At 33.3% G+C, this 25519-nt stretch overlaps 3 protein-coding genes and 1 long non-coding RNA gene across 17 annotated transcripts in view; 3 read left to right on the top strand and 1 right to left on the bottom strand.

Moving 5' to 3' along the window:
- Window positions 1-15727, top strand: part of robo1 (roundabout guidance receptor 1) — a 142906-nt gene extending 127179 nt beyond the window's left edge. For 2 of the 3 annotated variants that reach the window (XM_081974295.1, XM_081974297.1), the window contains 12 exons: window positions 3206-3358; window positions 3423-3547; window positions 6330-6546; window positions 10164-10306; window positions 10419-10629; window positions 10681-10906; window positions 10960-11177; window positions 11485-11697; window positions 11751-12015; window positions 13570-13879; window positions 13966-14171; window positions 14358-15727. In XM_081974295.1, the coding sequence (XP_081830421.1) occupies window positions 3206-3358; window positions 3423-3547; window positions 6330-6546; window positions 10164-10306; window positions 10419-10629; window positions 10681-10906; window positions 10960-11177; window positions 11485-11697; window positions 11751-12015; window positions 13570-13879; window positions 13966-14171; window positions 14358-14487 (2417 nt within the window). In that variant the 3' untranslated portion in view covers window positions 14488-15727. The remainder of the gene's footprint in view (window positions 1-3205; window positions 3359-3422; window positions 3548-6329; window positions 6547-10163; window positions 10307-10418; window positions 10630-10680; window positions 10907-10959; window positions 11178-11484; window positions 11698-11750; window positions 12016-13569; window positions 13880-13965; window positions 14172-14357) is intronic. The other variant, XM_081974296.1, reaches the window with a different exon arrangement.
- A 1115-nt stretch (window positions 15728-16842) lies between these two features.
- On the top strand, window positions 16843-25133 carry LOC145725508 (uncharacterized). Of its 2 annotated transcripts, none has more exons than XM_081974299.1 (8): window positions 16843-17018; window positions 17896-18183; window positions 18585-18839; window positions 19187-19354; window positions 19408-19677; window positions 19733-19933; window positions 24342-24540; window positions 24617-25133. In XM_081974299.1, exons 2-8 carry the CDS (start codon window positions 17905-17907, stop codon window positions 24787-24789), a joined length of 1545 nt encoding a protein of 514 aa, XP_081830425.1. In that variant the 5' UTR covers window positions 16843-17018; window positions 17896-17904; the 3' UTR covers window positions 24790-25133. The 2 variants fall into 2 exon arrangements, with proteins under 2 accessions (XP_081830425.1, XP_081830424.1); XM_081974298.1 differs by lacking the exon at window positions 16843-17018 and adding an exon at window positions 17640-17786.
- LOC145725510 (uncharacterized) lies at window positions 20009-22162 on the bottom strand. Of its 2 annotated transcripts, XM_081974304.1 has the most exons (3): window positions 20341-22162; window positions 20171-20279; window positions 20009-20090 (listed from the first exon to the last, which is right to left on the bottom strand). In XM_081974304.1, exon 1 carries the CDS (start codon window positions 22160-22162, stop codon window positions 20897-20899), a length of 1266 nt encoding a protein of 421 aa, XP_081830430.1. In that variant the 3' UTR covers window positions 20009-20090; window positions 20171-20279; window positions 20341-20896. The 2 variants fall into 2 exon arrangements, with proteins under 2 accessions (XP_081830430.1, XP_081830429.1); XM_081974303.1 differs by having other exon boundaries at window positions 20009-20279.
- On the top strand, window positions 20722-24220 carry LOC145725512 (uncharacterized). Of its 10 annotated transcripts, none has more exons than XR_014177302.1 (7): window positions 20722-20884; window positions 20954-21068; window positions 21128-22389; window positions 22450-22812; window positions 22874-23141; window positions 23194-23888; window positions 23950-24220. It is a non-coding gene; the product is annotated as an uncharacterized LOC145725512 (long non-coding RNA). The 10 variants fall into 10 exon arrangements; XR_014177308.1 differs by having other exon boundaries at window positions 20870-20884; window positions 20942-21068; XR_014177310.1 differs by lacking the exon at window positions 20722-20884 and adding an exon at window positions 20886-20903.
- Window positions 25134-25519: the final 386 nt, after the last annotated feature.

Raw genomic sequence — 25519 nt, 5'->3', positions numbered from 1 at the left:
ACGTCCCGATGTTCCCTTTTCTCACAATTGAATTGCAAAACCGGGCTCGTTTCTTTCACTTTTATTTTAGGTTTATGTTTTCAGTCTGGCAAAAAGTGAAACTGCGGCCGTATGTTTAAAGTGAACTTGACATTAAACTACAGTAAAAGTTTCCAGACTTTGCCTGTAATAAAATAAATCCTTTCGAAATCACGTACAACCGAGCCATGCGATCTTCTCGCTCGCTCCAGGCATGGAAAGTTTGTATGGCGCTATAATCCGGAAATCTTTGATAAAAAGTTTAGGTTCAGCTTTCAAATTCGATTTCAAGGTATTAACGGCATATTGATTTGGAAAGCTAACATAAGCTGTTAATTAACTTTTTTATGTTCCAGTAAACTGACACATGTTATCTTTGTTGAGAGCACTGAATTGCATTTGGTTTTGCCTTTTTACCGTTGATTTTGTGTACTAGAAAGGATTCGAAAATTTAGGTTCTTTCAAAAAAAGAAAAGCAGAAATTACTGTTTTATGTACGGTATTTTGCTCATCTCGAAAAATGTATAGTCACCTGTTGTGTAATATGAAGTCGGACCTGAAATCGGAACTATTTTCTTAAAAACTTTTCTCATTTACTTTCTTCAGCTGAGTTTGCAAAAATACAATGTAAGTAACCGAATTTGAGACTCTGTGTATAGTGCCGCAAATTTTTATTTTTTTTATTAACCCAGAGATTAAAAATGGAAACAAAATTAATTTCATTTTTCAAATTATTTTTTGAAGCAGAAATTAAATTAATTTAATAACATAGAGCTATGCTCAGTCGAAATGAAGTTAGTTTAAAAAAGTGTGATCGTTTTAAATGTCTAAATATTATTTAAATAGTCACATGACCGTTTTACAATTTGAACTGAGATATGACAAGTCACGTGACTCCTTTTGAGGTGCAAATGGTCACGTGATTGTTTCCATTCATCAAACATCAAATTTAACGTCAAAACGGATCCTGAAGACTACGTGACCGTTTTAAATGGCAAAATATTATTTGAAGGATCACGTGATCGGTTATCAATTTATACTGATATTTTTAAAATCACGTGACTTTCTTTACATTAAAAATGGTCACGTTACATTTTCAATCATCAATCTTATTTTTAAAGGTCTAGTAACTCTTCGTTAACGTCAAATCGAAATCTTAAAGGTCATGTGATCGTTTATAAGTTTATACAGATGTTTTTTAAAGTCACGTGACTCGTTTTAAGGTGGAAACGGTCACGTGACAATTTTCAATCATCAAATTTAATTTTAAACGTCACGTGAGACTATTTTTACATCAAAACAGCTCCTGGAGATTACGTGACCATTTTAAAGGTCAAAATATTATTTGAAGGGACACGTGAGCAGTTTAAACTGGTATTTTTAAAATCACGTGACTTGTTTTTCAGTAAAAATGGTCACGTCACATTTTCATTCATCAAATTTATTTTTAAAGGTCTAGTAACTCTTCGTTAACGTTAAATCGAAATCTTAAAGGTCACGTGACCGTTTCTAAGTTTGAACTGATGTTTTTTAAAGTCATGTGACTCCTTTTAAGGTAAAAACGGTCACGTGACAATTTTCAATCATCAAATTTAATTTTAAACGTCACGTGAGACTATTTTTACATCAAAACAGATCCTGGAGATTACGTGACCGTTTTAAATGTCAAAATATTATTTTAAGGGTCACGTGAACAGTTTAAACTGATATTTTTAAAATCACTTAACTGTTTTTACAGTAAAAATTGTCACGTCACATTTTCATTCTTCAAATTTATTTTTAAAGGTCTAGTAACTCTTTGTTAACGTTAAATCGAAATCTTAAAGGTCATGTGACCATTTATAAGTTTATACAGATGTTTTTTAAAGTCACGTGACTCGTTTTAAGGTGAAAACGGTCACGTGACAATTTTCAATCATCAAATTTAATTTTAAAGGTCTCGTAAGACTTTTTTACATCAAAACAGATCCTAGAGATTACGTGTCCGTTTTAAATGTCAAAAAATTATTTGAAGGGTCACGTGAGCAGTTTAAACTGATATTTTTAAAATCACGTGACTTGTTTTTCAGTAAAAATAGTCACGTCACATTTTCATTCATCAAATTTATTTTTAAAGGTCTAGTAACTCTTCGGTAACGTCAAATCGAAATCTTAAAGGTCACGTGACCGTTTCTATGTTTAAACTGATATTTTTTAAAGCCACGTGACTCCTTTTAAGGTAAAAATGGTCACGTGACAATTTTCAATCGTCAAATTTAATTTTAAAGGTCTCGTAAGAATTTTTTACATCAAAACAGATCCTGATGGGGATTACGTGACCGTTTTAAAGGTCAAAATATTATTTGAAGGGTCACGTGATCAGTTTAAACTGATATTTTTAAAATCACGTGACTTGTTTTTCAGTAAAAATGGTCACGTCACATTTTCATTCATCAAATTTATTTTTAAAGGTCTAGTAACTTTTCGTTAACGTCAAATCGAAATCTTAAAGGTCATGTGACCGTTGTTAAGTTTATACAGATGTTTTTTAAAATCACGTAACTCTTTTTACAGTAAAAATGGTCACGTGACTATTTTTACCATATTTTTTTTTTTTTTTTTGGAATCCTAAAAGTCGTGTGACTTAAATGGCGAAATCGTATTTGAGAGGCCACGTGACCGTTTTTTTAGTATTAAACAGAGAATCAGGTGATTTAAGGTTAAAACATCATCCTTCCAGTCACCTGACAGTTTACAGGTTTACATTTAGACTGATATGCTTTTGAAGTCACGGGAAAGTTTTCAATGGGCAAAAGGCCACGTGACTCTTATGTGTTAAGTATAAAATTTAGCATCCGGCGGTGATTCAGTTAAATTCGGCACTGATTCAATTCGTTGAGCTACTTAAACATAAGTAATTGTTTTTAAAAAGTAATTCAGTTACTTGAAAGTAATTAATGAAATCTACCGACAGCTCTAATTAGAAATCAAGCAGTTGTGGAAAAGTAAATTCTTGTTTAGTTTCTTTCTAAGGCGCTAATATTCTTCGCAATTTGTACGCTGTTAAGAGGCATTTACTAAGATACTGAAGAATATGAAAGTGCTTTGGGACGAAACATTATCTCCGATAATCGAGCTCACTTATTATAAGAAGAACACCAAATAGCATTCGATAGATTTTTATTACTCAATAATATTTTCTTTTTAGCACCCCCAGTGTTCGTGGAACGACCGAAAGATCAAAAGGCATCGTTAAACGGAGTAGTCGAGTTTCATTGTTCCGCCACTGGAAATCCAAAACCGTCCGTGTTCTGGAGCAAAGAAGGATCCCAGATATTGATGTTCAGCGATAACTCAAATGGTGTGTAGTAAATCCGGTTTTATGTGTCCGTGAAGCAAATTAAAGCTTCTAAAACTGTTTTCAGGACATATGCATGTCAACGCACATGGGACTTTACGAATTCAAGGCGTTCAAAGAGAGGATGCTGGATGGCTAGTATGCAATGCTCTTAGTGTGGCAGGATCGAGCAGTGTCAGAGCTTTTTTGCAAGTAAGTGATATTTAAAAAAATTCTTAAATTGCAGTATTAAGGTTTAAAAGGTAGTAAAAGACAAGGAATTCCATGTAACAAATCTCACTGTAGCTTTGATACTTCAACTAGTGTGACAGTTGATTGATCCTTAATTTCCATTACTGTAATGGTTTTCTGTTTTTCTCCACATTCTGTATTAAAGAACTATTTGCTTTTAAATTTTCACAACTAGTTTCCACAAAAACACTCTACGTATATAAAAAAATCACTACTTAATAAATGCACAAATTTATAGCTCATTTACCGGTTCTATTTGTATTTCGTTAAAGGTCCATGAATACTAATCTAAAATAAATGCCGTATCCACTTACACATCAAAAATTTTTGGTCTATATTACAGCGATAATTCCCATACAATGACGAATGGTTCTAAAATTGCGGTCTGAATTTGATGTAAGTTGGAATTACAACACGCGATGACTAAAATTGAGGCGCTTTGAAAGTAATTAGTTTTTAGCGTGCGCACATTTTTCACGCTCGCAAGAAGGTTCATTTTCTCCCTTGATTGATATAGAGTTTATTTTCAAATGGCAGATTGTTATTTGCAAAGAAATTGGTGCCCGCTTTTGCACTAGTCTGATACGCCACGATAATGAACTACAGTGAAGAAATACATGTCACGTGAAATGCATAAAACACACCCTTACGTAAAATATTACTTGATGTATAGCGGACTAGGGGTTGAAAAAGAAATAAAAAATAAATTTGAGTTACAGTGATTAATTCATTCGATTAAAATGTTCTCTTTTCGTTTATTTAGTTTTTTATTGCTTTACAATTCTGACTGGCATTTATACATTTTACTTTTAAATAAATCTGCTTTAAAAATTGTTTGAGACAGTTTATCAATCAATAAAAAAAAGTAAATATTACCGTTTGTGATGATAATTAAAGGAGAGTTTTAGCTTGCTTTTGAAATTGGAAGAAAAAGCAAACAAACAAGGAAACGAGCTTTAATACGTCAAAAGCCAAAGTTGTTCATATCAGCAATAAGCCAGTAACCACGCAAAGCTTTAAAAATCAGCTCAAAAAATCAAATTATACTAAAACATGCTATTTACTGACAAGAATCAAAATCATCTCCAAAATATTTTTATAGTGATGGGTGATTTACCGGTAAATTAAAGCAAAAAAGGAAAAGTTAAGTTCAGTGTGACAGGAAAACTTACCAATTTTACGAGTAAATTTATGAGTCTAATTGAAATTTGCTTGAAAGATATCATTTTCCTGTCATGGGTGTCATTTTCGGTCAAAATAATACCCTGAAAAATAAAGACTAAGTAAAACTTTTATAGCAAAGTGGTTCTTCAACCAAATTAGTTTCAATCTTATAAATTTTTGCATTTTCAACTTTTTGTCCTTTTTCTTTATTATCTATGTTTAAATTATGACAAATAATACGTTTTTAAGATGAGAAAAATGACGATAATCTGAAGATATGTTTATTTAAACAATTTGTAATTTACTGACAATTGTCAAAATATCTTGTCATAAATCTCAGAAACATGCCTTCTTTTGAAAACTGTAATTTTTGCAAATTCTAGTCAAATTTTGATATCACGTGGTTTTTGGAGGATAATTTAGCTAGGCAGTCACGTGACCACTATCAAAATAACTATCATAAATCTCAAAAACACGTTTGTATCGAATACTGCAAGAAACCTTTTCTAAACCGTGATTTTTGCAACTTTTGAGCACAGTTTGAGAGTCAGGAACAAAATTGCTTGTTAAACCCACTCAGTGAGAAAATGGCAGATTTAAGAACATTTTTGAAAACCTCATTAAATTTCTTATCTAAGAATCTAAAAAAACACTACAAAATTTGGTACAGTGAAGCAGAAAAGCAATGTCAAATCTTGAACTGCCAGAAACACAGTTTGAAAGAACAGTCAGGGACAAAATCGCCTGTAAAATCCACTTGGAGCTAGAAAATGAGTGTTTGAAGCACATTTTTGGAATCCTCATTAAATTTCCCATCCAATAATGTGAAAAATACTACAAAATTTGGTACAGTCAGGGAGAAAAGCGGTGTTAAAGTTCGAACTGCCAGAACCATAGTTTGAAAGGAAAGTTAGGAACAAAGTAGCCTGTAAAACTCACTTACCCATAATTTACCCATCACTACATTTTTGTAATTCCAGTGCTGCCAACATCTACACGAAGTCAGGAGCAACATTACATTTTTGAATCTACTGCTTATTACGTTAATCTCCAAAAGTTGCCCTCTTCTTGTAAACAACATATTGCTCTTTCTTTTTATTGCTTCTGGTTGCAGAACAACTGTATCAAAACTCCTTTAGCTATTCAACATTTAATAACAATCTTCGAATCATTGTGATTTCTCTGATAAAAAGACAATAAAGCATAACGCTACGCTCGCCTAAAGGCCTAATTTCATTACATTTCAGTATGGTAGTAGGCAGATAACCGTTCGAGTTGGAAGCGGTGCAATGATCCAAATAAACATGCCATTGACCGATGTAGATTTTGCCCGTATACTGAATAATTGTTTAGTAGCTGTTTCCAGCTTCTATTCGATTATGATTGTAAAAAACTTATAACAGAAAACAAATTGCGTAATTTATTATTACAATGCATGGCTGGCTAGTAATTGAATAAGCGCTATAAAGCCCCAGGAAAATATATTCCCGATAATAATTGTGGAGTGATTAAATGTAGCGGAAATTGTAATAACGACTCTTTGTTGTAGACCTTTTTTTTACTATTATGATTATTCCAGGTTACGTCAGTAGCAGATTTGCCTCCGCCAATAATTCAAATCGGCCCAGCCAATCAGACTTTACCATTACATAGTGATGTAACACTTCATTGTAAAGCGACAAATCCTGAAGGTGAAAATCCAGTTATTAGATGGTTACGTGACAGCGAACAGTTAACTCAGGAAAACCTTCCAAAACGTTATACTTTAAATCCTGATGGAACACTGTTAATTGATGGTAAGCCATTAGTCTTAATAGTTTGTTTCATAGATATTATATGGACCAATTTGCAACATCTATTGCCGGTGTGGTTTGTATTCTCTTGCAATAGAATATCTGTTGAGGTATGGTTAATAGCGCACTTAGTGGTCTGTCTTGTCTTGTCTGTGTGAAATTAACGTTTTCTAGACTGTTTTCGACCTGAAATTAATCAAGCCATGACAGAATAAAGCCAGTAAAAAACAAGACAAAGATAAAAATTGTGACAATTTTTGACACGTTACAAAGTACTCTAGATAAAAATTGAACAAAAGAAAAATATAAATGTTTCACCCCTATTTGCACTGTCGAAGTTTAAGCCAAGCTTAAGTCAAGTGTGGTTCAGACTGTGTAGAATACAGTCGAAAAAAGGCACAGTCTGGACCATGCTTAACTTAAGCTGGGCTTGAAGTTCGACAAATTTTAAGCCTCCAAATCAATTTTTGATAGTTTTGTCATCAAACTGACTTAAAAGATAAATTTTAAGCCGCCACGTCAGTTTTCATGGTTTTGAAGTCAATTTTCAACACTAAAGTCTTGTTAAGTTGTCTGAAAATCATGTAAACTCACTTAAAAAACAATTTTTAAGCCTCCAAGTCAAATTTCATGAATTTGAAGAACTAAAGTCTTGTAAGTTGTCTGAAAATTATCCAAACTGACTTATAAGACAAATTTTAAGCTTCCAGGTCACTTTTCATGGTTTTGAAGCCAATTTTCAACACTAAAGTCGTCTGAAAATCATGTAACTAACTTAAAAGACAAATTATAATCCTCCAAGTCAAATTTCATGGATTTGAAGCTAATTTTCAACACAAGTCTTATAAGTTATCTGAAAATTATCCAAAATGACTTAAAAAACAAATTTTAAGCCGCCAGGGGAGTTTTCATGGTTTTGAAGCCAATTTGCAACACTAAAGTCGTGTAATTTGTCTGAAAATCATGTACACTGATTTAAAAAACAAATTATAATCCTCCAACTCAAATTTCATGGATTTGAAGCTAATTTTCAACACAAGTCTTATAAGTTATCTGAAAATTATCCAAAATGACTTAAAAAACAAATTTTAAGCCGCCAGGGGAGTTTTCATGGGTTTGAAGTCAATTTTCAACTCTAAACTCTTGTTAAGTTGTATGAAAATCATGTAAACTAACTTAAAAGACAATTTTTAAGTCTCCAAGTCAAATTTCATGGATTTGAAGCCGATTTTCAACACTAAAGTCGTCTGAAAATCATGTAACTGACTTAAAAGACAAATTATAATCCTCCAAGTCACTTTTCATGGTTTTGAAGCCAATTTGCAACACTAAAGTCGTGTAATTTGTCTGAAAATCATGTAAACTGATTTAAAAAACAAATTATAATCCTCCAACTCAAATTTCATGGATTTGAAGCGAATTTTCAACACAAGTCTTATAAGTTATCTGAAAATTATCCAAAATGACTTAAAAAACAAATTTGAAGCCGCCAGGGGAGTTTTCATGGTTTTGAAGTCAATTTCCAACTCTAAACTCTTGTTAAGTTGTATGAAAATCATGTACACTAACTTAAAAGCCAAATTTTAAGCCTCCAAGTCAAATTTCATGGATTTGAAGCCGATTTTCAACACTAAAGTCTTGTAAGTGGTCTGAAAATTTTCCAAACTGTCTAAAAAGACAAATTTTAAGACATCAGGTTAATGATCCTGATTTTGAAGCCACTAAATACTACAGTAAAATCTTGTAAGTTAACTGAAACTCATGTGAACTAACTAAAAAGATACATTTTAAGCATCCAAGTCGAATTTAATTATCTAAAGTCATGTTAAGTTTTCTGAAAATCATGTAAACTGACTTAAAAGACAAATTTTAATACTCCAAGTCAGTTTTAATGGTTTTGAGGACACTTTGGTTGACTCCAAGTCAAATTTCATGGATTGGAAGCCAATTTTCATATTTTTAGTCAGTTTTTCGTTTTCTTATCAATATTTATGGGTTTGAAGTCAATTTTCAGAACTCAAGTCTTTGAATTTAACCTAAAGTCATAGACAGTGGCTTAATAGTCCATTTTAAAGACTTCAATTGTCACTTTTCATTGGTTTAGACACTTTTGGGTTTTAAAGGCAATTTTAAAATGTTTCGTAGACAAGATAGAAAAATAATAAAAATTGAACTCACAGTCTAATTAAGACTGCAAGTAAATTTTTATGGTTTTGAAAACCATTAAAACTGAAAATACTATATATTTTATAGTTTTCTAGGCAATTTTCATTGTCAAACAATAAAAATTGGCTGCCAAAACTTCATTTTTGGCTTTTACACTTTGAAAATTGACTTGAATGTCTTTTGAACAGTTAAATTTGACTTTCTAGTTTCAACTTTAGTTTATAAGTTTCGTCAATTTACTTGCAAACATTAAAATTTATTTTTTTAAGTTGTTTCGTTGCTTTTGACTTCAAAACTTTACAAGATGATACTGAAATATTGATTTTGTATGCAAATCAAGAAGATGTGCCTTCATCCGGATATTAATTTCCTATCCCAGGATATAATATTAAATGGGAAAAAAGCTGTACGTCGTTTCATTTGGGGACTTCCATTTATCCGATTGAATTAGCTTGGCAAAAATATGCGACATAAAGCATTTTGATCAAATTGATCGCTTTAATAAAAATGCGCGAAGCGTTTCATTAAACCGCTGAAATGATTATCGAAAAAGTTCATTTATTTTAGCGCAGTCATTTCCCAATTTTACCATATTTACGCCCGAATATTCCTGCCTGATCAAGCAAATTTGGGCCGCTGATTACCCGTGGGAAACGTGTGTTACCACAATGAAAATGGAGTGGAAAATTTCGCGTTCATATTTCACAGAGCCCAACACTCGTTCTGCTGACCATAATTAACTAATTAGCTCGTCTGGGGGCGTAATTTAAAATTGGTTCGTTTAGGGAAACTGTTTGGCGTGGTTGCAAATCAGTGCTTTTGTGTGTATTTATAATTAGAAAATTTTGTTAGGCCTGATTTTTATTTTTGTTTTTTCAGTAAATGTTATTTTGTGTTATTAGTCCTTCATAGTCCATTTTTCATATTATTGTATATTTTTCCCATATGTTTCAGTTGTTTAACTGCTACTGTGACAACTACCATATTTTGTCATCAAAATACATAAATATCATGTAATAATGCCACACTAAACGTTCAACAAATCCGTTTATTTTGTTACTCTTTCTCAGTTCATTTCGGTTATATCTAAATAGTTGCTAAGATTTTTTCTTTGTCATCCATTGAAACTACAATGCAATTTTCACTTGATTACAGCGACAATTGCTCTCCAAGTGAAAATTGCATCCGTTTGGGTGCGTATTCTTGAAATGGGGGAAGGGAGTTACCAAAAAAAGAGTATGAAAAATGTGACATAAACCTGCCATTGTCAGCTTCTTTTGTCACATTCTATCAAAACTTCTCTTGAGAGTCCTACTGCCTGCTTTTGAGAATTAGGGCCCTGTGCAATTTTCACTTAGGAGTGCAATTGTCACATTCTATCAAAACTTCCTGCTTTTTAACAATTTCTTGAACTAAATGCAGAATTTTAGTAGAAATATTTATTTAAATTTCAGATTTAAGAATGGAAGATTCTGCGCTTTACACTTGTTCTGCTACATCCGAAAGTGGCGAAAGTGCATGGTCAGCGTCACTTAATGTTGTGGAAGGATCAAATGTACCGTTACATCGCAGTCCGGATCCATCAACATTTCCACCTGTAAGTTTCACTGTCGTTAAGGTCATTGATTCTGAACGAATATGGGTTTCGATCATTTGCACGATAATTTGTATATAGCAATTCTTATCCCGTCTAAATTCTCTAAATTTAGGCTCCGTCTGCACCCACAATTCTAAACACAACAGAATCTAGCATCAGCCTGTCATGGGAGGGTGATGAAAGTGATCCAACTTTAGTAGGATATACAGTAGAATATTGGAGTCCTGACTTACAAACTGGATGGGTAATTGCTGCACATAGGGTGCAGCATCCTTTTATGCTAGTAAAAGATTTGAAGCCAGATAGTTCCTATGTATTTATTGGTAAGACTTTGAGCAAATATCTGTAACAGAAATTGTTCACTTTTGAATTAGTCCGTGCCGAAAATGCGCATGGACTGTCACCGGCCAGCAAAGTATCAGCAGCAGCGCGAACATTGGCAAATTCCCGCTCTTTTCCGTCGTCAGAATTGGATACAGCCAGAACAGCACTGAGCACGAAACTTATAGAGCTGCAAGATGCACGAGCCCAGAGTTCTAGCTCGGTTAGATTAATGTGGCTGTTAACAGCTGTCGACTATGTGGAGGGATTCTATATACGGTACTGATATCTTATACAGCAGGCAAACCCCAACTAATAACATAAAAATGTAGGTTTAGAGAACTGTCAGGTGGTTCTCATAATTACAACATTCTGACAGTTCTTAACATCGAGACCACTTTCTACACAGTAACGAATCTTAAGAAGTTTACAAAGTACGAGTTTTTTATATCGCCTTTTTACAAATCAGTTGAAGGACAACCATCGAACTCTCGAGTTGCTCAAACGCTAGAAGATATACCATCTGCACCTCCAGACACTGTGACAGCTGGTAAGTGGTTTTAACTAGTTCTTTCTCTGTTAAAAGTTGTTTAGTTTAAATAATAATACATATTATTGCTCTTTAATGTAGTCTGCATTATCTTTTATCTATATTTTATGTAACAACTTGTGCATATGTACTTCAGTGAGTGAAATAGAAGTCCTGCATATTGTTGTAATACACGTGGAACGACTTTTATAATATTTTGTATTTTTTTGTCTGGAATAATTGTTTTGCAGTAGCGAAAGTTTTACGTTTGTGTTATCTTATTTTTTAACTTTTTGATTACTTACTAATCATTAATAATTTTGACCAGGATTTTTCAATAATACTGCCGGTTGGGTACGCTGGTCGCCGCCACCACCTCAGCATTGTAATGGACTAATTACGGGTTACAAAATCCAAATTAAAGGAGAAGTCACCCGAACAATTACCATGAATGCCACCACAAACTCAATTCTGATAAGTAATTTAACTGCAGGAGCAACCTACAGTGCAAGAGTTGCTGCTACCACCAGTGCAGGACAGGGTAAATTGTTTAAATTTTAATCTGGAAAAGCTATGAAATATCAATTATTGTAGGTCCATATTCAAGTCCAGTTCCTTTATTAACTGCACCCCGAGCCCAGAGTCCTCGCACTTTAGGTCCGCTTGTTCCTCTAGTTAGACAAACGTGGTTTGTTGTGCTATTGGCAGTGATCGTCGTAGCTTTAATTGTGGGATCTGGAGGTTTACTTTATATAAGAGGAAAACGATCAATAAACAAAGAAATGGGTCACCTGGATGTGCCTGTAGTGAACGCTTCTCAGCTCAGTGCCAAAGAAAGCAGTTTATGGATTGATAGAGGGTAAGTTACTGTTAACAACCCTAACTTCCTTTGAATGTAATACAATTCAGGAGTTATGTGAATTGTCAGCAAAAATAAAAAATAAGCATAGTAGTGGGATTGACGACCTACCTACTAGCATCATCAAACCAGCTATTCCGGTTGTTAAAGATGTGCTTTGCCATATAATTAATAATTCCTTCAAACATGGTATATTTCCAGAGCAATTAAAGATAGCGTTGATTAAGCCTTTATTTAAAAAAGGAAATGCTGATTTGATGGAAAACTACAAGCCTATTAGTTTGTTACCGGCTTTTTCAAAAATTTTTGAATTATGTATGTGTAAACGGTTGATAGATTTTTTCAAGCATTTAACTTTACAAAACGGATATTAGAAAGTATGGAAAAAGGTAACCTGGCGATTGGCATCTTCTTGGACCTGTCAAGGGCGTACGACTTTGTTGACCCAGATATGTTGCTTAGAAAACTTAAGGCTTACGGTGTACGAGGTCAAACATAACATTTGTTTTCATCATATTTAACTAATAGGCAACAAAAAGTTAAAATATTAAAAAATGGACAGAATTATTTCTCAAGTCTGAAGGAAAATAAAATTGGAATTGCACAGGGAAGCATATTGGGACCTATTTTATTCATTGTATTTCTTAATGACCTGAGCAACATTCTGCTTTCAGAGAATGAGCATGTGACGTGTTATGCCGATGATACGAATTTATTGACAGGGGGAAGAAATGTAGAAAGCCTAGCTCTATCGGGAGAAAACTTATTTTGCAGAGCACAAGATTGGTTTAAAAGTAACAGATTATTACTTAATAATAATAAAACAAAGGTTCTACTCTTTAGAACAAAACAATTCAAAATTGAAAAACCTGAAACACTAACTTTTGGACAATCAAATACAGAGCTCGTAGAACATACCAAATTTCTTGGAATTCACTTGGATGAATTCCTAAACAAATCATCAAGTCAAATTATATTTTAGAGTTAAGCAACAAGCTTAGTTCAGTTTGCTATGGCATACGAGTCACTGCGAAATTGAATCTGTGCTCAAGTATGGGATAATATTTTGGGGTTCTAATAGCTTAATGGAAAAAATTTTTGTTTTGCAAAAACGAGCACTTAGAATAGTCAAGAAAATGGGATACAGGGAGAGCTGCAGGGGGGTTTTCAAAGCTAATGGCATTCTGACGGTGTGGGGACTATATATTTATGAATGTATAGTTTTCTTTTTCAAAAACAAAAGTATGTTTGATCTGGAGGTACATCATGGTTAAAACACTCGAAGCGTAAATGTAAATTATCCGATACACAGATTAACTATAACCGAAAAAAATCCATATTATGCCTTTTTGAAGCTTTTTAATACATTACAAAATGATTTAAAATTAGAAAGAAATGAGACACTTTTTAAAAGAAAGGTAAAACAGATGTTAATTAATTTAGAGCCATATTGTATCAGGGATTATGTATGTTTTTTGTAGTTACAGGAAATGTATTGTGACCATAATTAGAAATAAAGAAGACTAACTAACTAACTAATAATTTTCATACTAGGTGGAAAGCTGCGGATTGTGACAAAGATTCTTCCATTCCACTAGCTCAGCCTACAGATTATGCCGAAGTTGACACAAAAAACTTGTCCACTTTCTACAACTGCAAAAAAAATCTTGATAGTCCCACACCGTACGCCACTACAATGCTTTTGCCTCCACCGAGTTGGTCGGAAATTATTCCACCTCCTCCTGATCATCCACCTCCTGATTGTCCTAGAGATGGACCCTGTCCTTCCAGAAGTGGAGGCAGTAGTACATGCAGTAGTGGATATGCTTGTTATGCTGTACATTTACCAAATCAGTGCAATAAAGTAAGTTATTAGAAAATTAGTGGATTTCAAGCAAGATTTATAATTTTTGTTATTTATACGGTTAATTAAATCGGTTATTGTTTCAGGTTATGCCTTTTACAAGAACACGTTCTTGTCATAGCTGTTCAATTGCAAGTGGTAGCAGTAATGGCGGGCGCCACCCTAAAGGGGTTCATGGTTCAAACGGTCCCTCTCATTCAAATAACTGTGATACGGACGTCTGGTTCAACCAGAACACCGCTGCGGGAAGTTGGAACGGAAAAGGAGAGAATGGAGACTGTGATGGTGATAGGTAAGTTGTTATCGTATCAGTGATAGTATAACAATTGAAGTGATCTAAAAACTAGTTTTACTGTTAAGAAGAGCAATTAATGAAAATTGACCATTTATTATAAAGAACTTCCGCTGCTTGGTTATTGAGAGATATTTGAATCATAATTTTTCTAAAATACTGACGCAACATAATAATTATTTACAGACATTCCTGTTCCAGTAGTCACGACACCACATGTTCGTACAGCGAATCCTCATGTTTGTACGCGGAAGCCATAAACCCAGCCCAGCTCGGTCCATACCCACCTTGTCATAATAAGCGACCGACCAAATAGGAACGACCCTGTATATATTTTGTTAGAACAGAATTTTGATATTAGTGAGCCCGGTATAGCATAGAGTGATATAGCTATACTGGCAGGAGAAAGAAAAGAAGTTCATCGAATGACAAGGCAATTATTTACTAAAAGACTTTATGTAGGTATATGCCAATTATTCTTATGATTTATGCTTTAAGCAGACTGATTAACAATGAATTCAATTTATAAAGATCGGTAAAGGTAGTATCAATAAGTCCTGTAAGTTCCTGTCTGTTTATTTCTATATTCCGAAAAACTTTCATGAAATTGCATGCATAGTTAAGTTACTATCTTATTTGTTTTTTACGGTGCTGGTCAACTTGAATTAAAAAACTTGGACTATTTACCAAATACAGGGAGAAACATAGTACCTAGTCAAATGAACACATAAAGCTGACTCACAAGCTGACTCGATCTGCATTAAAACACATATTAAGTCGAAGATCTTTGTCCATTTTACAACAATAATTTATATTTAAGGTATGCATATATAGACTGAAAAAATGCATCTTGTATCACGGTAGCAATATACGTAGTTCATATTTAACCAAATACTTTATACATACGAGTATTTTTATGTTTACCATGCTATAGTGAGGAGAAAGTTAGAGAAACAGTAGTTAATACCCTCAATAATGTTTATTTGCTTGTTGAAAGCAGTATTTTTTCAATTTTCAAATGAATTTTGGTCTTCCCTAGCTAAATCACTCGTTTAACATCATTTTGACAAAACTACGAGACAAATTTGGCTTTTTTTCAGTCACGTGTGGAAGGTTGTCCTAATGACATATCTTTGGCAATATACCATATGCCCCATGTTTATATAGATATACTGTAAAAAATATATTTCTTCAATCTAATCAAACTAACGGTGAATGTATATTGAAAAACTAGATAACTTATTCGACCATTGTAATTGCATTTACGTAGGTATACATAGGTAGAAATACAGTCCATGTTAACTTAAGCTTAGATGAAAGTAATCGCAATTTGTATCCTATATAGCTAATAATAGAAACATTTAGCTTGTTTGTATATAAATCTTGTATATTTGTAAATAATGTTTTGTAAATTTTGTATTATATTTTATACTAGACTATTTAGTAATCTAAGTAAGAAAACATCAAACGAACAATCATAGTCCTGTAGATATTTATTATTTGTTTCCTGTTTTTTCACTTTATGTTAAATAAAAAATCTTCGTATATAAGCGTAACATTTACTTGTTTTTTTTGCTCTTTCCTTTCAATATGAATGACGACCCTATTATTTTAAGTAATTACATAATAAATATCACCTCCTTATTATATCTACAAGATTACCAAAATTTGTCAGAAAGTTTAGAAACTATTGGCAAAAAAAAAGTTGTGAAAAATTTAGTAACTTAGAAGGTGCTTTCATGCTGTACACGGAGCTATATTTTAAATATTAAACCATTGATAAGTCAATAGATTTATTGGATTGACAAGTGATAAATACAATTTTAAGTTCTTGTTAATTTATAAATTTATAACCGTGCTAATTGTTCTATTGCGTTATTTACCTCATTCTAAAATAAAACCGGATTTTTAATATAAAGTACCTATTGACACCTAAAACTAAAAAAAATAACAGGTCAGGCAAGGTTTACAAATGAGAGTGAGTTTACCAATCTAGTAGATTTTCATAGAATGTCAGGATATGCACAAAGTTTAAGTAAATTTTCTTTCTGCTATTTTTCTTCAGATGCGTTAAGTTGGTTTGGTATGAAAAGGATTATTTCCTTAAATAGTGGGAAAAGTGATAGGTAGGTACAATTATTCCCGATAGGTTGAAGGCTGATGTAAAACATCAGGAATCATATTCTTGAAAAGAGAAATCAGATATACAAACTTGTCTTACAAAAAGATTGATTAACTCAAAGAGTTATCATGGAAGAAAAAGTTAATCCAGCAAGTCAGTTAATTTAAATTGATTTAAATTTAATAATTTTTTATAGCAAAATTCAAAAATTGCTATAAAATTATATAATGAAAGATGTTTTATGCAAAATAGCAAACTTTTGATATTACCTGCCTGTTGTTAATTGTATTGGGCCTGTCGACATGTTGCCAAATGTTGATAATTTTAATATGTTATGTTGTGTACTATCGTCCTTAAGTAATTTTAGCAAATTGAGATTTTCATCAATTATCATGTCAATCAATATATTAGTAAGCAATTTTATTACTTACTGTTTTGAAAATTACTACATTTATTTATCGTCTCACTAAGTGCTAGTTTTACCATTTATAGGTGCTTGTATGAAAATTTGTGATACAATACAAAGTGCAAACACATTCTGTCATATACTATACTCCGAAAATAACATAATAATCACGTTTTATGTTGCGCTTTGCATTATACACCTTAAAAATTGATCTGTTAATGGCGATTTGCCTGGCTTTTGACCGACTGATTATAATAAGTACCTATACCTACTCGCTATCCTGGTTTTACACAAATACAACTCGACTGAAAAGCATCAGGTAAGTAATTTTTTATTTAAAAAGGCATACACATTCTTTAACTGAATGGTTTTATTTTTTATCTTGTGAACTTAAGACGGTTTCAATAAAAATAAATATTGTTGAGTTGTTCTTTCTTCATGTCTCCAAAATTCTAAAATCATTGAATTAATTTTTAATAACTGACTATAATTTTTAATTGTGTATTTCGATCAATTACTATTGTTTGAAAATATACATAAAAAGTTTTAAATAAAACATGAAAGCAGTTTGAACCAAAAAACATTAACATTAAAATCAATTTTACTTTACTTGATAAAAGAAAGCAAGTTTTTTAGACACTTGAAAAATAAAAAATATCTATAATAAGACCTCAAATTTAAAAAAATTGGTATCAATTTCCTCTCAAGTGATTGGAAAGAAACGCTGTTAAAAGTACAATTGGTAAAATACTGCTAAATTTTATTTGGTTGAGTAATAAGAAAAATGAATGGCTCATAGCATAGCAAATATCTCATATATAGTTCACATTTTACCTTTACAGTAGTGATCACGCAGTCATCTTAACAGGCTTTAAAGAAGTTAGTGTAATTTACAAAATGTATTCAAAGTCCTTCTCCTATTTACATTTTAAATAACACATGCAAGAAACCTCTCTGAGATACTGATAATCATAAAACAATAATTAATCACAATGCTTATAATCGACAGACGAATTATTTGTGTTTTTGTTGATAAGAGTGAAGATATATGAATCTTGATTGGTCAACTATTAGTTTAATATTCCCAGTAAGTTTACGCGTGTTCAAACTAAATAGTTCCTTATTTTGACTGCATTTTAACTTTTAAATAACTGAAAGGTGCCAATGTTATAGATTTTATAATAAGTTTCTTTCAGATCACAAAAATGAATAAAATTTCGAATGTAGTTCTTCACATACTCGCTTTACCGCTCGTGCTATTTGGCATTGTAATTCTAGCAGTATTGTGGTTGTTTCGACAGCTTGTGAGGATTCGATTGCAAGAAAAGTACGGTGATCAATTTGGAGGGTTGCTGATCTCTTCTGATAAAGCTTTTGCCCCTAAATACGACAAATGTCGAAAAATCACTATGTTGGTGTTGCATTTGCGTAGTGACCGAAGCAGGAATATGGTACAGGATATGCGTCAGTTATTACAAGAAAAGGTTAGTAAGTACTACATTTTTTTTTCTAAAGATGTGCCCTATTCTAAGGTGCTATTCTATTAGTGAGAAAGTTTTGTTTAATGAGTAAAAACAGCTCTCTCAGTAAAGATTTTGTTTGTTAAAACTTAATATACAAAATATGTTTTGCCTATTTTGTAAATATATTCACACTTAAGTAATAAGAACAATAATAGAATCATGTATGAGTAGATTAGATACAAGAATATTGTTATTTTAACCAAAAAGAATAACTTCTTAACTTGTATTTTAAATAAATTTCTATTGTTTTGATGTTACCTATCATACAAAGTATCTTTTTAGTAAAATTTTGCACACATACTTAAATATTATAAGTGAACTTATCACCGTAGTAACATAATAAGTAATGTTTAATTTTTCAGGTATACAATAACAACAATAAATATCAAAAATTTTCTTCCACGTGTCACAGTTATTTTGGACAAGAATATTTACTTAAAAATCAAGTAAGAGTTTCGGATGTATTAAAAGTCTTGCCAGTGCCACCTGGAGAAGTACCGTTCGACGATGAGTATATTAAAAGAACACTAGGAAACATTAGCAATGATCCATTACCAAAAGATGACACAGCTTTATGGGAAGTTTCTGTAACAAACCAGCCACTTTCAGACTCAAATGTACGTGATTATTAACTTTAGCAGTAGCAGTCTATATACTGAATAGAATGAGATCAAGCAATGTTAAATTAGATATTTTAGAAAGATGCTTTTTTAGAAACAATCTCTAGTATCAAAGTTAAATTTTAAACATCAGACAACTATCCTTGTTGGAAGCACTATTTTGAATGATGTTCTGTTCTTGGCGAAGCTGAAAATTCTTGAATGGCACCAATATTCAACTTTTTGAGTTATAAATATTGAATCAGTTTTTTGTTTTGTATTGCATCCAAATCCCTAGTGATCTTCATTCAACAATTATTTTTATAAAAACCACTAATTTGATCAACTACAGATTGTACTTTCAGGTAAAAGGCTACGTATATCCAATTATATTTAGAATCAATCATATAACAGCCGATGGAATACGTCTGGTGCAATTTATATCTACTTTGTTTGGAAATGATCCAAATGCTAATTATTCAGATAGACTAATAAAAGAAGAGTATAAATCACATAATAATGTTATAGAGTTGGTAAGAGAAAAGTTTGTTTAGGTTTCCTGAAACAAAAAAAAAATGTATTGCAGATGAACTTGTGTAAACAAGCAATCTATGTATCCTACTTGATTTTGATAGCACCCATTGCAATATTAAAAATCAGTTTCTTGAAGAAAACTGACGAAAATGTACTTCATCAGTCAAAAATGAGTGGTGAAAAACTTATAGCTTGGGCTACTGAGCGTGACAGTGGACATGTCGACAGCGTAAAAAAAATTAAAAATACTATTCCAAACACTAGATTCAGCGATATACTTTTTGCATGCATATCTGCCAGTTTCTTTTCTTATTTCAAAAAGGTACATAGTTTTTGTTGTTTTGTTATGTTTTTAAGCCGTATGACTATGTTTTCAGAAACGTTTTGACCCTCCTAAAAAAATATCATGTATGATTCCCTTAGTGTTTGCGTTGACTACAGAGAGAAGACGTGACTTAAAGAACGACTTTACTTTTGGGTTCTTAGAACTGCCTATTTTAGATCCTACTAAGTTTCTTGATGGATTAGAAAATGTAAAACGCAGCATAGAAGAAATGAGACATAATCCAAACAAAGAGGTAAGAAAGAAGTAGTAGTCCATATTCTTTCAGTGGAGTCGCAAGAGTACGAAAGGAAGGAAATGACAAACAGTCTTCTCCACAATACTTTATTATGACCTTAGATGGTAAGGTCTGCTCAACAAGTTTCGGTCACATAAATGACCATCTTCAGGAGCTACAAGAATAACCTACTTTACATGGTGTACCATAAGTTTAATGTTAAAAAACGAGATGTTAAAAAACGAGAAAACGTACCTTAAATCGATCGATCAATGTGACTACTGTCTTTTTACAAGGGGAGAGACAGAGAGACCCATGTTATAACGAATTAGTGACTATAACATAGTTAAGTAGGTGAACAATGCTGTAAAATTTAACACATGTAACAATTGATTAAAGGGATTATAGGGAAATTTAATAGTTACCTCATTATGGAGAAAAAACTAACTATAGCACATTAAATTAAAATTAAACAAAAAACTTAAACTAGACCCATTTAGGGCTGGGTGAGACCCTAGGGGGAAAAAAAGATCTTAAAACTCGTGCACCATCCACTGAAGAGGCGATCAAACAGGAAACAAAATGGAGGTGCAAAAATTTTTAAAAAATTTCACATTGATAAGCCGTTAATTTGAAGGCAGAGGGGGAACCGTTAAGAGGGGGTTACAATAAAATAAAATAAAATCAATAATTTAGCTGACAACAGGTGGATAGTTCTGCAACCCACAAAACAAGTGAAGATCAACAATAGAAAGGTTAAAACCCGCAACCATTCATACCGCAGGTGGTGGAGTTGAAAGTAAACAATGCACCAAACCAGCAAACAGGTGGACAACGTATTAAGCCAGATGAGGGTGGCTAATAGGGGTTCAAAAATGGTGGCAAAACCGCAAGAAATGCCGACACCGACACACGCCACGGTGAGGGAGGGGAAAGTGAAAAAGGAGGTGTTAGGGTTGTGTAAAAGGGGTATGTGAAGCATTAAAAGGTTAAGGACCTAAAAAAGGAGGTTGATGTATGGTTAAGCTGGTCATTCAGGCAGGTGCACCCACCATCATCAGAAGCCTTGTTAATCTCAAGCACCTCAAGGTGGTTAAGTAGGCTGCCCTTACCACAGACATGCAGAATCTTGAAACCCTGTTCGGTGTTGAAGGTATGATTATTCTGACGAAGATGTCGAGAGAAATTAGATTTCATGTAAGAAGTATTTAGGTTAGGGTTGTTGGTGAACTTCAAGTACTCCCGAGTGTGTTCATGAATGCGAGTGGAGAACTTCCTGCCCGTCTGACCAACATAGAGAGCATTACATCCTGGGGTACAACAGGACAGTTGGTAAACGCCTGATTTATGGAGTTGGGGAGTAGGGTCTTTGGAATGGGAAAGGAATTGTCTAGAGGTGTTGGAGACTTTGAAGCAAATATTTATGTTATTTAACCTGAAAATGTTTTTAACCTGAAGTGACAGTGGGCCCATAAAAGGGATGGAAAAGAATTTGGGGTTTTCAGGTTTGTCTGAATGTATTAAGTTCTTATTGACAAATTTTTTAAAATGGTTAAAATAAATTTTATTAACTAATGTGTTTGGAAAATTATTATTGGTTGCTACTGTTCTGATCCAGGAAAGTTCTAAGTTAAAGTTTGTTTCAGACATTGGTATGTTAAATAGACGGTTAAAGAAACAGTTTAATGACGCAACCTTTTGATTAATTGGATGATTGGATTGGAAGGGGATTATGCAGTCAGTGCTTGTGGGTTTGTGATAGATGGAAAACTCAATGTGGTTACAAGACCTGTAAAGCAAAATATCAAGGAAAGGTAGTTTATGGGATGACTCTAGTTCCATGGTGAATGAGATTGAATGGTGTAAATCATTAAGAAACAAGAATAATTGTTGAAGGTCATCTAGAGACCCATCAAAAATACAGAAAATGTCATCCACATATCTTTTGAAGAAGAGTATTTTATTGAAGGAGTGGTAGGATTCTAGGGAATGTTCAATGTTGGACATAAAAATCTCTGCTAGCAGAGGGGAAAGGCATGAACCCATAGCCAGGCCTCCGGACTGTGAATAGAAAGTGTTGTTGAACTGGAAAAAGTTTTGGTCCAGTACCAGAGCCACCAGGGTTAATAAGTCTTCCACCTGGAAAGGGTCAAGACCTTCCGAAGAGGACAACAAATCCTGGACCAAGTTTAAACAATCAGGTGGTGGGATGCTGGGAAAGAGGTTGGAAACATCGAAGGAGACCATGATTGCTGTGTCTGGGATGATTAAGTCTTTGAGTTGGGAGCAAAGTTCAAATGAATTTTTTATGGAATATTTACTTTTAAATCCGGTGGTTTTAAGGATAATATCATTTAACCAGGCAGAAAGATGGTGGCAGGGAGAACCGCAAAAGGAAACCACTGGTCTGATGGGGATATTGGGTTTGTGGATTTTGGGAAGGCCATAGAGTTTGGGAACGGAGGGGTTGATAGGTAAGATTTTGTATTTATTAAATCCCAAAGGTGTTAAAGTAGTCTGGACTCTATTAATAGATGACTTAAATTTCACCAGGAATTTGTCCAGAGGGGAGGAGTTTAAAATTTCAAAAGAGTCCGAATTCAGAAAATCCAGGACCTTGTCCATATACTGAGTTCTGTCAAGAACCACTACGCAATTGCCTTTGTCAGCTTTTGTTACTATCAAATCGTTGTCTTTGACTTTTTTCTTAAGTGAGGACAAGTTCCTGTTTTCTGTCTTGCTTACTGCAGGAACCACTGAAGAGAGACCTCCTGCGTGAAACCTGTTAAGATGGACAGCGCAAGCAGAACGAACTGCACCTTGTGAAGCTTCAGGGAGACTTCTAGAGATTACGTTCTCCAAATGGGCAGAGAAAACTTGTAAATCATTTACTCTAGGTGAAAAAGTGAAATTGTATTTAAGTCCTAAATTTAAAATACTTAAATCGTTTTGGGATAGGGTCACAGTTTGACAGGTTTAGAGTTCGAGGGTGGAAAGAAAAATCTGAGCTATGAATGGGTTTAACACCAAAATCACCAATGAAGATGTTATTATAGTTAAGAGTCGGCACTGTTAAGGGGTTCAATCTTGATAGTTTACGTTGTAAAACCTCAAATTTGTTACTACCCATGTCACACACAAATTGCAATAAGGAATGGTGCAGTGAATCAAATTCAACAGGGTGCAGAACACTGGTTAGTTTGAAAAATAAACACTTAAGTTTAAGGTCAGTATTACTAAGTCTAAAGTATAACCTCTTGACCTCATCCTTAATCCAGACCCGTGTGGCCAGCTGGATCGCCCTCTTAGATGATGTAGACTTGGAGTTGCAGCGTAGGGAGACATAATTCGGTTTTAGATTCCGCCTCAGGCATTCGCCATTGAACCAGATGTCAAGTTGAGTAAGCTTCCTCGCCAGTAGATTCTTCTTGAATTCACGGACTAAAATTGCTCGACCAGCAGTTTTCAGAAAGAAGTAGTAGTCCATATTCTTTCAGTGGAGTCGCAAGAGTACGAAAGGAAGGAAATGACAAACAGTCTTCTCCACAATACTTTATTATGACCTTAGATGGTAAGGTCTGCTCAACAAGTTTCGGTCACATAAATGACCATCTTCAGGAGCTACAAGAATAACCTACTTTACATGGTGTACCATAAGTTTAATGTTAAAAAACGAGATGTTAAAAAACGAGAAAACGTACCTTAAATCGATCGAAAAGGGGTGTGTTATTGTAACCCCCTCTTAACGGTTCCCCCTCTGCCTTCAAATTAACGGCTTATCAATGTGAAATTTTTTAAAAATTTTTGCACCTCCATTTTGTTTCCTGTTTGATCGCCTCTTCAGTGGATGGTGCACGAGTTTTAAGATCTTTTTTTCCCCCTAGGGTCTCACCCAGCCCTAAATGGGTCTAGTTTAAGTTTTTTGTTTAATTTTAATTTAATGTGCTATAGTTAGTTTTTTCTCCATAATGAGGTAACTATTAAATTTCCCTATAATCCCTTTAATCAATTGTTACATGTGTTAAATTTTACAGCATTGTTCACCTACTTAACTATGTTATAGTCACTAATTCGTTATAACATGGGTCTCTCTGTCTCTCCCCTTGTAAAAAGACAGTAGTCACATTGATCGATCGATTTAAGGTACGTTTTCTCGTTTTTTAACATCTCGTTTTTTAACATTAAACTTATGGTACACCATGTAAAGTAGGTTATTCTTGTAGCTCCTGAAGATGGTCATTTATGTGACCGAAACTTGTTGAGCAGACCTTACCATCTAAGGTCATAATAAAGTATTGTGGAGAAGACTGTTTGTCATTTCCTTCCTTTCGTAAAGAGGTAAGAGTAAACTAGTTACAATAATTTCAGATTAGGGATCCAACTCTCAGTTAGCATGTTTAATTGCTGCTTTTATTAATTTTTGTAGATAGTCTATTTGTGGATGAAATATGGTTGTGCTCCACTCCCAGGACCTGTGATTGATTTTCTTTTTAACACAAGTGCTCATACATGCAGCATATCAATAGTCCCAGGAGCAGCCTATCTGAAAATATCGGAGGACTCGATATTTTCAGAAAACGAAATCATTAAAGCTTTTGCGTCAGCGCCACATACCAACAACACAGGTTAGGGTATCGTCTATTACAGTCTCATTACTAACTATAATTAAAATTTTCACAAAAGAGACATTGTTTTTTCTAGGTCTTACACTAACAATATGCACCTATGATAACAAATTTCATGTGTGCCTCTTTGTCGACAAGGCTGTGATATCAAAGCAAGAAGATGTTCAATTCATTGCCGATGAGTTTATGAATCACATTAGTGGATTGAAGAACATAATAGACAGCTTGTCTAATGAAAATACTAGCTGAGCCGAAACATTTTGAATTGTTAGAAGTAGCAACTAAAAATTATTTTTTGTTAATTTAGCTGTTAGGTAATTTGGCCAAAAGTGGTTTCCTTTACATCACTTCAAGTTGCTTTAATTCAAACGCTGATTACATAAATTAATGATTTCAAAACTGGTATATTCGATAAACACATTTGAATGCGCATAGAAGACGTATTTAGGTTAATAACGTGTGAATATTTTTTTTCTGTCATGTAAATGTTGAATAATGCTAAATAATTAATTATTTTTAATGTTGTAAATGAGATCTAAACTCAATATTACCATATCCATCGTAAAACAAAATAAACATTCCAAGTAATTTCATATATTATTTGTATTTATCTTTTTAACTTTTACTGCTTTTACTGGTCTACAATCTACAATCTACTCTATCAAAACAAATTCATTCATTTTACATTATTATACAGGGTGTCTTGAAATTGTTGTCAAACATTTTATTCATTGATTCTTGCTATAAACAATAGGAAAACCGTACTTCAAAAATACAGATTTTTAATTTTTTTAATAATAATCGTTAGATCACGTGGTTTTAAATTGTCAATTGTCAAAGTTATTGTCAAAATCATTTCAGATCAGGACAAAATCATATTTTTGCAACTTTAGAGAATAATTTTATAGTTTTGACGTTAGTGACAGTTGTCACGTGACCGTAGAACACCATTTAGCAACACGGTCACGTGACAGTTGTC

This window comes from Ips typographus, linkage group LG2, assembly GCF_016097725.1.
Source record: "Ips typographus isolate SLU linkage group LG2, UJ_Ityp_2.0, whole genome shotgun sequence".
Lineage (NCBI taxonomy): Eukaryota > Metazoa > Arthropoda > Insecta > Coleoptera > Curculionidae > Ips > Ips typographus.
This window is presented reverse-complemented; position numbering and strand designations above follow the sequence as displayed.